Below are 14,320 nucleotides of genomic sequence, written 5' to 3' on the forward strand. Positions count from 1 at the left end.
AGTCTCTTGGCTCAGTGGCAGAAAGGATTGGAGGGTAGTCCCGACGCGTTTCGTCCACTTAAGGACTTCTTCAAGCTCCCCTTGAAGAAGTCCTTAAGTGGGCGAAACGCGTCGGGACTACCCTCCAATCCTTTCTGCCACTGAGCCAAGAGACTGCAGCACTACCTCCAGGTCTTCAACCACGAAAAAGACTTTGAACTTTTTTTCACTTACCCCATATCCAGCTAAGTACTAACCATACTTTTTAAACAAAGGGGATAGACCTATTGTTCTTATATGTTCATACTGTTTTAATACCATTTTTGCCATTTTACCTCCCACTCTCGTGTCATCTCCATTTTACCTTTCCCATCCCCACTGCCCATCCCAACCCATTGTACAAGTGTCATGTGTTTGTTTCTGTGCATTGTATGAATTAAGTGTATCCAAAAAAATCTTTTGTTTTATATTCATATTCTTTTACTTTGGTTTAATAAATACATTTTTATAGTATATTTTTGCATATACGTCCATACTTGATGTTGAGAAATATTAGTCTACTGTAAGGCGCCTTGATTCTCCCCATACTCTCCATCTAAAACCCCTCCGGTTCACCAAGCCGGCACCCAGAGAATTGGCCAGCCACCCTAAAGATTTTACAGTTAGATCTCTGAAATCTATTAGGTTTTATTTAACACCTTCTACATAGGGTAATCTAATGCGCCAGTGTCCTAGAGCTTCTTCTTGATATATATATATATATATATATATATATATATATATATATATATATATATATATATATATATATATATATATATATATATATATATATATATATATATATATATATATATATATATATCTATATATATATATCCCCCAGAATTTCCATGGGGCATTTTTAGGATCACTTTTTGTAAAATGGCAAAATTCCCCAAGGTTATACAATATGTGAATTATACATTAACATTATTCAACCTTGGTAGGCAATGTCATACCCCAAGCAGAGGAAATGGGCCTTGCTCACCACCTGTTGGCCAGGACTGGTATGGGAGTTTGTGCTTCTCACCCCAAAGTAATGTTATTAATATAAGATTTATTCTCCTATATACCACACTTTTGTGAATTCTAATGGAGAGCTCTTTTTGTTTGTAGAACAGTCAATATCTGATCACTTTTGCACACAGTAACAAATGCATTAATTTATTCCAACTGCCCACTCAGCCTTTAAACTTGTTTAAATACTGGACAATTATATTATAATATAACACGGCTGAGATTAATTTTAGATGACCTGTTGTACTGCATAACTTAATATCCTCGGTGCAGTGCATGTGCAGTGGTCATTAGAACATTTTACTGAATGTTGGGCCTGAGTATTCGTAGCTGACGCCCACCGTGCTACCACCGCCGCTATGAAATGGTTAACACATGAAAAAGGTCGACATGGGTTTTTGTGGACTTATTCATAACGCAGCATGGCAAGTCCGCATGCTCAGGTGTTGTCGCTGACATCCCCCAAAACTTTGAAAAACTCACATTGACCTTTTCATGACCTTTTGCTTGTGGCGACCATGTGCATGTTGACCTATGACTGTTGACCCTTTTTTATACCATAAAGGTTATGGTAATGAATATGATCACACTGTGGGCAATAGAATTTCTGATACAGAAAATAAGTTGACCATTTCATTTGTTTTTCCAGCTGTGGAAGTGAATACAGCGAGGAGTTTCCGCAACAGTGAGTATTTTAATGTTTTTGTATACTTTTACTGATATTACCTTAGACGTTCGTTTTACTTGGCACCATTGCTGTTTATGGGTAAAGGAGTGGAAGTTGTTGCCATTAAATTAGTGTTCTGTTTATAACTTTTTTATTTTACTGAAACTACTTCTGCAGACTAGGGCCAGTGCCCCATTTTTATGCCCGCACAAAATCTTTAAAGTATCAGTCCCGTTATTTATTCTATTTTTATTGCTGGGATAGGTTCCTTGGTGTGTTTTTTTTTTTTTTTAGACTCATACTATTTGCTTAAAATTCAGAACACTGTCATGATGTGACTACTATGGCAACCACAGTCACAGGGCACATACTGTAGCGAGCAGAGGTGCTTCGGAGCATACTCTGAGCACAGGAAAATCATAATTTCCTAGGCAGAGTCAGCAGATTACCTCTGTAGCCAGGCACACAGCAGCATATGCTGGGAAGAACCAGCATAAGCCACTGACTGGAAATGAGGGTGAGGCGAACGGAGGACCCAATCAGGGGGATAAGTATAAAAATGCATTTCTGATTTTTTATTTTTTGTCTAATTTCCGCATAGATCACTGCAGTTTTGACCTGCATGCCAGCGCTGGAGCAATTACCTCATTTTCCACGCCTGGATTCCCCAACTCACCGTACCCAGTCAACGCTAGATGCCGGTGGTCACTCCGGGCAGATGCTGGTCACATGATACTGCTTCATTTCAAAACTTTCAAGATGGAGTCCTGCAAAATACCCAACGGAGACTACGTAACTGTGTACGACTCGCTGACAGCGGTGGAGCCTCGCATCATGGTGAAGTGGGTATTGCAGACTCCAATTATATAGTAGTACAATAGCGCTCATTTCTACACCCTGCACCGTTCAAATCCCATGCAGTTCCTCTTTTCTGCCTGGGGTCTCGTGATCTGCTGTGATGCTTCTAGCACAGTCTGGACTGTATCTCAGTGCCGAGGTATAGACAAGAGTGTGCTAGAAGCACCCACAGCAGAGAGTGATACCCCAGGCAGGAAAGAGGAACTGCACAGAATGATTGGTGCGGGGTGCTAGAATGAACACTATAGTGGGAGCACTTGGAAAAGTGGATTATAAGAACCTATATCAATGGGAGACCCCTCATCCTCCGCTGTTTCCCTTATCCAGGCTATGCGGCAGTTACCCCCCTTCCTACAACCTGACCTTTGTCTCCTCTCAAAACGTTATGTTGGTCACTCTGGTCACGGACAACATTGGAAAGCATCCCGGGTTTATGGCTGATTTCAAACAGATCCAAAAGACCACACGTAAGAATTATTATTATTTTTTTTATACCCTATATAAGAAGAACCTGGAAAGTCTCTAGCTTATATGGATGAGCCATCCAGTCAGTGGACCGTGGAAGCTTATTGGTCAGAATGTTCATAATATATGTAAATGAACCCACAGACACATTTACTGTGCCGTTATCATTTCCATGGGTCTGAGAAGTTTCTGGTCTGTGTCCTTCAATAGAATTAAAGACATAGCAGCATATCGCCCCTCCCAATTATTTTTTTTATTTAAATTTAGTGGCAACATCCAGATATCAGAGACCACAAAGAATAACTGTATTCCCTCCCACATTATTAGCAGAAACCGTATCCCCCCAATGGGTGGTAATGCATGCAGCATCTTGTCTAATCGCTTTCATGTTGCCAGGGGATTGGGGGTGGAGACCTTCAGATGATACCTAGACCTTAAGCGAATCACAGCAGTTTTATTGATGCATGCATGCCGGGAGTTCTAATACTCCCCAGTACTCGAACAATGCGCTATAACAAAAATTAATAATTCAAATAATACAGTGGACATTATATTTTAGGCAGGTTTTTATATTCTATTTCAGTGATGCTGATGAGAATATTATTATTATTATTATTACTTGTGAGTTGTACACTATTAATAAGAGGATACACTTTATGTGGGTAGTTTGTAAGTCCCTCATATTTTGGGATTAAGATTGGCTCTTGTTGGGGGCATGTTGTAGTAACTGTGATGAGGCTTTGGGAAGGTGACGTACAGTAGATGTGGTTGGATCCAGCTCTGACCTCTGCCTTCATTTCAGTCTGCGGGGGATCCCTGAGAGATGCCACTGGAGTATTCAGCACCCCCTTCTACCCAGCTCACTATCCACCAAACAGAGAGTGCACATGGGACATACAGGTACAGTATATTTTGTATTTATAATTAATTTTTACAGGTGCTGACTGCAGTCCCTGTCCCAATTTTTTTTTAACGTATTTTTGTGTTCATGCAGCCAGCCTGTAACCCGCTCACCCCATTAGTGCCACCCTTCCAATCCCATGTGCCAGTAACTGGCAGGTTAGCGATTCACCGCTATAGCCACTGGTGGTGGTTCTGATGTGCTAAGGGACATAAACATTTACTATATGCTGTAAATTCCCAACACATATATACCTCACGTGTGGTTACTATTACATACAAGGATTTGCATGTTAGCACTGGGTCATGGAGTTCCCCAAATATTTTTATTTCACTCTTCCAGCTTTGAAAATTTTTCTCCAAAGCTGAGCTCTGTGATATTTTATTGTTTTGTGGCTTTTTGCAGGTTCCTGGGAATATGTTTGTGAAAATCCAGTTCCTCATGTTCTACCTTCTTGAGCCTGGAGTCCCCATCACCAGTTGCCCCAATGATTACGTGGAAATCAATAATCAAAGGTCAGATTAATTTGTTCTCTTTGTGGTTCTTAGCCAATGTAATGGACAAGGGGGGAGAGAAGGGGGCGGATGTCACCGTGCACAGAACAGCTTTACTAATCACATAGAAAATAATTACCATTATACTGTAGTTAACTAGCTCTCACATTGATGGAGAATTTTTTGGGGGGTGACTAGTTGCACAGAAAATATCTGAGGTAAATTTTATGGTGGACCCCTCCTAAATAGATCTGATTCAGCTTGACATACATCTGATAAGGGGTGTGCTACCACAGGACACAGGGTTACTGGTACATAAGAAAGAAAAGAATGTCTCTGTGTGGTGCACCTAGAGAGTTTCTAAAATGTAACTTTTATTCAATAATTTTTTTTAAAAATGCGAAATATAAAACAAATATACACATGAAACAAAACAATGACATATAGAATGCTCACACCGTGGGGCCCCAGGGTATGTCTCCCCTTAGTATGGTAGTTAGCTGATAAGTGTGTGTTTTTAGAACTGCTGTCTCAACCCTATAGGTATATGGCAGTGTTGACACAGTATGTCGGCATCTCTGATCCAGAAATAATTTAATTAGCAGATATGGGTATGGATAACATAATAATTAGCGGCGGGAGTGATATAAATGCTGTTTTATTTCCGTGTGATGCCGTGAGCCTGGATTGCTCAGTATTCGGCAGGGAAAACAGCAATACACACAAGCCGCCGCAGCTTATCTGCTATGAGTGACAGTGGTTAAGGTACACTGCTGCACTCTCACTACTCCGTCTGCCTGAAGGTGCTGTAAGCTGGACGCCGTGTGCCACGGTGAGACATAGAGTCTTCAGGCTGAGACGGGTATGTTACCAGAACCGAGACCGCTCATTAGGTTTAAGCTAAACCGTTTCAAATTTCAACATTTTCATGAGGGAGGGGGAGGCTGGTTCGCGCACACACACAATGTGTTTGGTCTGCGTACACTTCGCAGAGAGAGCTTCAGAGCTTATTTCTGGATCAAAAATGCTGACATACTGTGTCAACACTGCCATATACCTATAGGGTTAAGACAGCAGTTCTAAAAACACACACTTATCAGCTAACTACCATACTAAAGGGAGACATACCCTGGGGCCCCACGGTGTGAGGATTTTATATGTCATTGTTTTGTTTTATATTTCGCAGTTTTTTAAAAAAAAAATATTAAATAAAAGTTACATTTTAGAAACTCTCTAGGTGCACCAAACAGAGGCATTTTTTTCTTTCTTATGTGCTAGCTCTCACATTTTCACCCCAGCAAGTCCCCCAAAAGCCCGCTGCTGATCAGCTCACTGATTCTTCCTGTTTATATGTGGGTGTATAATCGATTTTTCCCAAATAAAAGAAGGGATTCTTCATCCTGGCACCTTCTGTTTCACAGGTACTGCGGGGAACGAGCTCCATTTGTTGTTTCTAACAACAGTAGCAAAATTGTAGTAAAGTTCCGCTCTGACCAGTCCTACACGGATACGGGCTTCACCGCAAGATACCTGTCTTACGAGCCGAAGAACCGTGAGTATAGCGCGTATTTCTAAGCAAATAAGCCCATCTGCTTTCAACAATATATGTCCAGCATGTGCAGAGAACTTAGGGTGTGCTTTATAAAGCAGTGTAAATAGGGGAGATATCCACCAATCGGCACTAACCTATATGAAATGTAAAATGCCACCTCAAAGATGATTGGTTGCTATGGTCAGGTTTAGTCCTAGACCATTTGGCTCCCACTGCGAACACCAAAAAAAAAAAAGTATTTATGCCTCCGAAAAAAGGGGAGTAGGAAACACTACATTACACTAACACACCTTGCACCCTATTATTCCCCACAGTTATGCCCCTGGCTCAATACTATGGCTTACATCATAATGCTGCTTACAATTGCTACATGCTCGTAGTCAGGGATTGTTTCATGTTGCTGCACTTCTAACACCTCTTTTCACACCAGCATGTCTAATAAGTGTCCCTTCCAAAATGGCTGTCGTTCATAAGTCTCTCTATTCTGAGGTGGCGGACATTTTGGTTGGGACCTTTTTCAACATACGGTCTGAAAGAGGTAGTGACCCCTGTGCTTTTGCATGACTCGTCCGTTGTTTTTTCTGAAACTTCCCTGCAGGTCCCACTCCTTCAAATTATATGGCTTGATGCATCTCCCCACTAGTCTCCATTTTTTTTCCCCTCTTGGAATGCTGTTCCCATGAGGCATGGGGCACATGGGTGGGGATGGTACACCTATGTGTAGGCTGGGTTATTATGGGGTGGATCCTGCAATGCGGCATTAGAGCACTGTTTCATTCTGGAGGTTATTTTCATAGACAAAATATACTTTGGAACTAGTGTGATCCTTAATTATTCTGTTTTCCACAGCCTGTCCTGACCAGTTCACCTGCAAGAATGGGCGCTGTTTAGACCCTGCCCGTCGGTGCGATGGGTGGAATGACTGTGGAGATTCCAGCGATGAGGTCACTTGCAGTGAGTATATACTATATACCATGTGATATGCAACATCGCATTCAGGCTGTGTCATCAAGTTCTGAATGTCGACCGTATAAATATTGTCAACTGTGAAAATGTCAACATGGTTAAACTGCCATCATGTTTATAATGCCGACATTTAACATGTCGACAAACAGTTAATTGCTTAAAAGCGATATAATAACCCTGCGCTACTTTTGAGGAGAAATAAAATCTATTTACCACCAAGGGTTGCGGGTGGGCACTGGGGCGCCCCCATCCCCCCCTCGCCTGGGGCGCTCCGGTGCCTGGGGTCATATCCCTTATACAATTGGAGGTCACTATAGGAACGGGACTTGGACATTATCCAAAATTGTCTATTCCCAGAGAGACTGGTAATCCAAACACGGTATATATTTCTAAAGAAAGTGCCATTTACATGCTGCTAATCAACTATTTTTATAATTATTATTTGTTTTTAGTTTTATTATTAATACAAGAGTACCTTGTTTTTTCAGAGGTATCTATGAATAAATGTTTACATGTTTTTATCCCATGGTGGTAAATAGATTTTATTTCTCCTCAAAGTAGCACAGGGTTATTATATTGCTTTTTCCTCTTTCTAGTGGGCCTGACTATCCCACCCCACACAGCAGCTGGGAATTAACCCCTATTAAGCCTGTTAAGTCCCTAGTGGACAACTTGTTGTTTTTTTTCTATTGCTTAAAAGTGTCTGAAGATTAAGGGGCTATCCAATTATCGGTGAAATATTACTGGGTACAAAAAATGTTTTTATTTTTTTTCCTGATGTTTTGCTGATATTTTTATTGGGCAGTTGAAACAAAATCCCTTGGATACGGATACATTGTGATGTACTAAAAATAAAATCTTTTTCCACCTTCTTCCAGCCTGCTCCGCCCTCCAGTTCCGTTGTAAGACCAGTCAGTACTGCAAGCCCCGCTTCTTCCTGTGCGATGGGGTCAATGACTGTGGTGACGGCACAGACGAGTTGGACTGTAGTAAGTATCAGTGAATCCAATAACTGTGCTGACTGTCGCTGTGTGGTCCTCACTGTGTGGGTTATTCTGGTTTACTCCTTCTCGCAAATTCCTTCTTAGATGGACAAAACCATGTGCACTGTAGGGGGGCAGATGTAATGTGCCGAGAGATTTAGATTTGGTTGATTTATTTTTTTCTGTGCAGGGTAAATACTGACTGCTTTATTTTTACACTACAATATAGATCTCACTTTGAAGTAAAACCCCACCCAAATATAACTCTCTCTGCACAAGTAACATCTACCCCACCTGCAGTGCACATAGTTTTGTCCATCTAAAAAGGAATTTGCCAGTAGGAGTAAACCAGAATAACCCCCTGTATTGTGATCTTTATCCCGTCTATTTCCCAGAGTGCCCGGACAAGTATTTAAAGTGTAGAAATGGTAAATGTTTCCCGGAGGCCCAGAAGTGTGACAAGACCGATAACTGCGGTGACGGGACGGATGAGTCGCAGTGTAGCGAAGGTGAGGGACTAGAATTTATTGATATTATAATTAATGTAATTCTTTCATTTGCAGCCAGGCCTGTTATTTTACAGAGGGATTATATATAAATGCATGCCCCTTTTTTGTTGCAGCTGTTGTCATCAGTTGCACAGACTATACGTACAAGTGTAAAAACGGGCAGTGCATCACCAAGCTGAACCCACAGTGCGACGGGGTGAACGACTGCTCAGACGGCTCAGACGAGAACCCAGCTTTATGCGGTAAGAAGTCGTTACTCTTCTCCATTCTATACTGATGCACCATTGTAGGGCTGTGATATTTTTAATTTTCCTTTTTCGACTACAAAAAAAAAAAAAAAATACAAAAAGGTGTCAAATAACAGAAATGATATACTATAAAGCTAACTACATGAAATGACCACATGGGGGCAATGATGAATACACAATGACAATCGGTATTACACAAGGAAGTGAAACAAACCTAGCAATACATCATAAATAAACCCGACAGTCCAGAAAAAAAAAAGTTTGTAATAAATATATACATACATCAAAATGATATGTACATACAGAAATAGGCTAGATCCGTCCTAAAACGTGTATTTAGATCCCCGTAAACTAGGCATGTCCAAACTGTGGCCTTCCAGCTGTTGTGAAACTACACATCCCAGCATGCCTTGCCAAAGTTTTAGCACTCCCTAAGAGCAAAACTGTGGCAAGACCTGATGAGACTTGTAGTTTCACAACAGCTGGAGAGCCATAGTTTAGGCATGCCTGCCGTAAACAGAAGATCTGTAATGGCTAGAGCCCAAACACAGAACCATTGTATTTAAGTGGACCAGAGGATATAACTGGCAGTGGCGTAACTATATAATAGGAGCCCCTCCTCCAAAAAAAATAAGATAAAAAATTACTTGTCCCGCCGTTCCCCACCCTCTTGGTACCTGGTCATTGTCAGGGAATACCTCCTTGCCCGCAGAGCTGCTTGTTGTCCCCGCTTCAGCCACCGCTACTGCAGGTCTGTCGCACTTGCCTCCAATATAAATGTCTCTTCCAGCATCCCTAACAATGGTCACCTCTGAGGCAGTGGCCATTTTGGGAGAGACATTTCAATAGGGACTGGCCCAGGTGCACACCCCCAACGCCCACAAGCTAACCAGGGGCTATTACTAAACAAATGTGGAGGGGGTCTCATTATATTGAAAATTAATATGAAAATTCTCCTGCTGTTGACCCAGGGAGGTAAATCCACATATTATCTGCTGTAAGCTTATACAAGTCAGGGTGCAATGGGTTAAACCTTGACACCGAGAAACCCAAAAGTATCAATGATGGAGCAGAGAGTGAAACCCAACAAAGTATGCTACCCAACCTGCTTAATGTATCATTTGAGGGCCATGTGATATATAAAGGAAGGATAGGGGACATAAACCACCAGAGCAATTGGCTTTTGATAAGGTTTTAAGAGCTTCTTGTACAGACTTGTCCTCCATAGGAGAGAGGTAAGGATACCCCCAGACCCGAAATAAAAATGTAAACAAATCTAGAAGTTTATTATTGGTTTAAGTATTGAATTCTATCTAAAAGTCAGCACTTCCAATCGTGTTTATGCATGCAATTTAAAAGGCCCATGGTTTTTAGTACCTGTGTATTTGCTTGAAAAAGCATTTCCCTTGAAAATGTCAGGAAAAAACTGCACTGGAAGTAAATAAACCCACCTAGTGTTGTCCTCTTATATAATATAAATGTTGTTTCTCTTCTTTCTCTAAGATTGTGGGAAGCGCCCTTACAGCCGGAAAACCCGTATTGTGGGTGGTGTGAATGCAGATATTGGGGAGTGGCCCTGGCAGGTCAGTCTGCAAACGGCAAAGGACGGACATACATGCGGAGCATCCCTGGTCTCCCCAACGATCTTACTATGCGCCGCACATTGTTTCCAGGACGCCCCGGGAATGCGGTACAGGACCCATTTATTTTCTGTCTCTCTCTCTGTATTTTATTAAATAATGTTAGAGACCATTTAATAAGGGAAGAACAAGCTGTATATGCATACACTGCCCTCTACAATTGTGTACGCCTGGCATGTCTGAGCTGCTCCATTAGAGTTTGCAACTTTTTCAACCTGTACAGATTAAGTCATAGATGAAGCCACGGCCGCAGTTCAGACAGATGCTCAAATATCACGCAACAAATGAATCCGTGTTGGATTGTGTAGTTCAACAACAGCTGGAGGGCCAAATGTTCCTCATCCCTGTCTTAAATCCTAGAAATTCCAGGTTTCTTTGCTTATACGCCGTGTTTCCCTGCAGATACTCTGACCCAAGTGTATGGACTGCCTATCTGGGACTGCACGACCAGGGCACGAAGACCACCAGCAAGGACGTCGTACAGAAGAAGATAAAGAGGATTGAGGCTAACAAAGGATTTAACGACTACACCTATGACAATGATATTGCAATGTTGGAGCTGGAGTCTCCCGTGTCGTATACAGATTTTATTCAACCTATCTGCATCCCTGAGAGTACCCACGTCTTCCCAGAGGGGAAATCCATATGGGTGACGGGATGGGGCGCCTTGACGGAAGGAGGTGAGGATTCTCCAAGGGGCACCAGAGGGGTGCATTTTGTAGGGGGGAGGGGGAGAGAGCTGATAAGGAGATTAATATAATTATACTAAATTTATTAACGTTGAGGGATTAGAAAGACTTTGGACCAAATATAATGGGATCTGTGTTAGACAATGCATTTAGTTATTTATTTCAATTAGCCAAATATCAGCACTTTAGCAAACCTTGACATGTCAACTGGCTTTATCAAAGGTGATCATTACATGGCTATTGTTATTGGGAATAAGGGACAATTGCATTGATCATATTCGATGCGCATTCAATCCTGTGCTCGTTTACCTGCAGGTTCCGGAGCCACCGTATTGCAGAAAGCCGAAATCCGGATTATTAATCAGACGGAGTGCAATATACTTCTAGATGGCCAGCTGACTCAGCGCATGATCTGTGCTGGATATGTCAGTGGGGGTATCGATGCTTGCCAGGTGAGCTTGCACTTTATTACTGGGCTATTTTACTTTTAGTAACACAGAATGAGGACAAGGTAAAGAACAGTGGTGTCAAAACGCATGACTCTCCAGCTGTTGTGGAACTACACGTCCCAGCATGTCCTGCCACAGTTTTAGCAATCCATTATATAAAATCTGTGGCAGGGCATGCTGGGACGTGTAGTTTCACAAGAGCTGGAGGGCCATGAGTTTGACACCACTGGTATAGAACATCAGAAATCCAGGCTTTAATGTACTGCCCAAGGTACAGTATGAGTAGACGGCCTATCCCGCTGGTAAATAAGGCTGTATCCGGTTGATAAGTTGGCATTAACCAAAAGGTCGACATATATACAGGGTTGACATGAGGTTTTTTCTTCACTTTTCTTTTCCACTTTTTTTCATACTTTACCGTTCCCAATCGGAGTCCGCAACGATGGTCATGTTTCCTTTCCTGAAAGCTCATGTTGACTTTTTGGTGTTGACCTATTGACTGTCTACCTAGGCACCGTAGACCTTTTTGTCAACACACCCCACAAACCTCTACCTCTTTGAGAACCTATGTAATGTACCGTTTGTGTCTTGTGCACTTGTAGGGCGACTCCGGGGGGCCTCTATCCAGCGTGGAGACTAACGGGAAGGTGTACCTAGCTGGTGTCGTCAGCTGGGGGGAGGGGTGTGCTCGGAGGAACAAGCCCGGCGTTTACACAAAGGTCTCGGCAATGAGGGACTGGATAAAAGAGAAGACTGGTTTGTAACAAGGTTTTGGTCAACTTTTTTATAGACCTTATATACTTTGGATTATTTTTTAATAAGTTTTTATGAGTTTTTTTACTCTGATCATCCTGTGATTTGAGACTGTTGAAAATACTTCATCCATTTAATGGCAGTAATAGCAGACTGTGAACTCTCAAGCGGTTTGTTACTTGGTCTCCCCACGCTGCCATGTTGGACTACTGCAATATTCCGCTGATGAGCCACTTTTACGTGAACAGTAATAATACATTTACTGGTGGAAAACCAGTAGTTTGGAACTTTGTGAATGGAGGGAATGGCTGACATTCCTACGCTGCTGAGATCGTATTGGTAGACTGATCCTCCCAACCACTACCGTGTGGAGCATAAGGGGACGTGGAGATTACTTACTGGGAATATGCAAAATGGCGGCCAGTGTCGAGGCGATTGAAACGATGGAAAGTCACGTCGCACCTACAGAAATCCTCATTGTTCTTTTTTTTTTTTTTTTGAGTCAATATAACAAATGTCCTGTGTTTTGGATGTGTAGCATTAATACATTTTACATATTATTTTTTTTTTTTTATGTATTTTTAATTAACCACTTCATCTCTGGCTTTTAGCTGGTAAATTTTCTTGTCATTGTGATTGTAATACACTCCTTTTTAGACCCATACCCAAGTTTGGCGACTGCCTAATAATAATGTATATATTATATTTTATACTATGTGTCATAGTCAAATGTAAATTTTTAATTAAAAAACAAACAAAAATACTTTATCTATGACATCTAGAGTTGATGTGGTTAATGTAGTGCAATGCGCGTGTTGTACATTTCCGTTGTTGCATCATTGTCTCGAGCCATCAATGTTCATTTCTGTTTTTATTTTCTTCATGTTTATAAATAAAAGAGATTTGTTGAAGATTTTTGTCCAAGATGGCCGCCCGACAGGCCGGGACGGTCTGGATGTCTTTATTGGATTGTTACTTGGACCTTGCTGAACAATGTTTTCGGTCGCTAGGGCAGCCTTAACTTTTGATGGTAGGGCATGCTGGGAAATGTAGTTCCTTGACAGCTGGGATGCCCTCATGTGCCAGGTACACCAACTGATTTGTTACTGTTGGGACCGATACTAGAGGGGGGGGGGAGGAGCTATAACATCTTAGTACCTGTAGAGCTACCCAGACTGTACCGCAGTCCCAGCCTCCTCATTATGTCTTATGTTCAGGGGTGGAGCCTATACAGTACACATCATCGTACTGCTCCAGTAATGATTACTGATAGGGCCGCCCATACCGCCATATATTTATTTGAGTATGTCTGGGGCAAGCTAAAATGACGACCTATGGCCGCCAGTCATACTGTACAGCAGGAATTTGCAAGATCTCTGTCCATCTGTAGGACAGACTCTCGATATCCAATTAGCCCCAATACCCAGCATGTATTGGCGATTTATGTGTCGGGTGCCTCATGCACACAAAGCGGAGTCCACGAAAAGCCAATCGTCAGTGCCATGATAGCGATAACATGCATAAGTTTCCAGATCAAAATAGAACTTAATATATTTTGGGTCAACAGACTTTAAAAAAAAAAAGAGAAGCAAAAGTTATCCCCTTAACCCATTAAGGTCCCAACATTCTCCCTGCAGTTGGGTGCTTCCTCCTAAAACGATGCCACTGACCTGTATCATACATAGAGGCGGCAATCCCTACGGGCACTCTTCACACCGGCGTAAGGGGCTGCGCCCCCTTCATTTGTGAACTTTTGTATTGTGAGAAATATGGTTAGTATTGTATGAAAGATGCCCTGTATTGCAACTTAACTTATAGGTGAAATGTGTTAAATAGAGAGCATATGATTTGGAAGGGGGTGTGTATTGTTTTGTTTAATTAAGAAGCGGTTACAGAGTAAGATGTACATTGATAGTGTGGAGGGTACAGTGACATTTGTGGGTGTGTGTGTGCAATAGTATAGTAGGGTGTTTTTGAGTCAGCGGCTCCCTGCTGGCGGAGGTTATGACACAGGTAAACAGGAGGCTGGGTAGTGATAGGGGTGTATGGGCATAAGGGGGACTAAAGAGGAGGGTGGGGGACACTGTTCAGCGTCTGCCAGTGGGTGA

General features: G+C 42.0%; 1 protein-coding gene across 1 annotated transcript in view; it reads left to right on the forward strand.

Moving 5' to 3' along the window:
- The window catches only part of ST14 (ST14 transmembrane serine protease matriptase), a 32,618-nt gene extending 19,495 nt beyond the window's left edge, over window positions 1-13,123 (forward strand). The window contains exons 6-19 of the mRNA XM_083162877.1: window positions 1,688-1,723; window positions 2,307-2,547; window positions 2,891-3,030; window positions 3,831-3,928; window positions 4,335-4,444; window positions 5,845-5,975; window positions 6,825-6,929; window positions 7,820-7,930; window positions 8,320-8,433; window positions 8,547-8,675; window positions 10,185-10,371; window positions 10,724-11,001; window positions 11,326-11,462; window positions 12,062-13,123. Coding sequence (XP_083019003.1) covers window positions 1,688-1,723; window positions 2,307-2,547; window positions 2,891-3,030; window positions 3,831-3,928; window positions 4,335-4,444; window positions 5,845-5,975; window positions 6,825-6,929; window positions 7,820-7,930; window positions 8,320-8,433; window positions 8,547-8,675; window positions 10,185-10,371; window positions 10,724-11,001; window positions 11,326-11,462; window positions 12,062-12,223 — 1,979 coding nt within the window. The 3' untranslated portion in view covers window positions 12,224-13,123. The remainder of the gene's footprint in view (window positions 1-1,687; window positions 1,724-2,306; window positions 2,548-2,890; window positions 3,031-3,830; window positions 3,929-4,334; window positions 4,445-5,844; window positions 5,976-6,824; window positions 6,930-7,819; window positions 7,931-8,319; window positions 8,434-8,546; window positions 8,676-10,184; window positions 10,372-10,723; window positions 11,002-11,325; window positions 11,463-12,061) is intronic.
- The last annotated feature ends 1,197 nt before the right edge of the window (window positions 13,124-14,320 follow it).

The sequence above is a fragment of the Crinia signifera genome, chromosome 19, assembly GCF_055691185.1.
Source record: "Crinia signifera chromosome 19, ASM5569118v1, whole genome shotgun sequence".
Taxonomy (NCBI): Eukaryota; Metazoa; Chordata; class Amphibia; order Anura; family Myobatrachidae; genus Crinia; species Crinia signifera.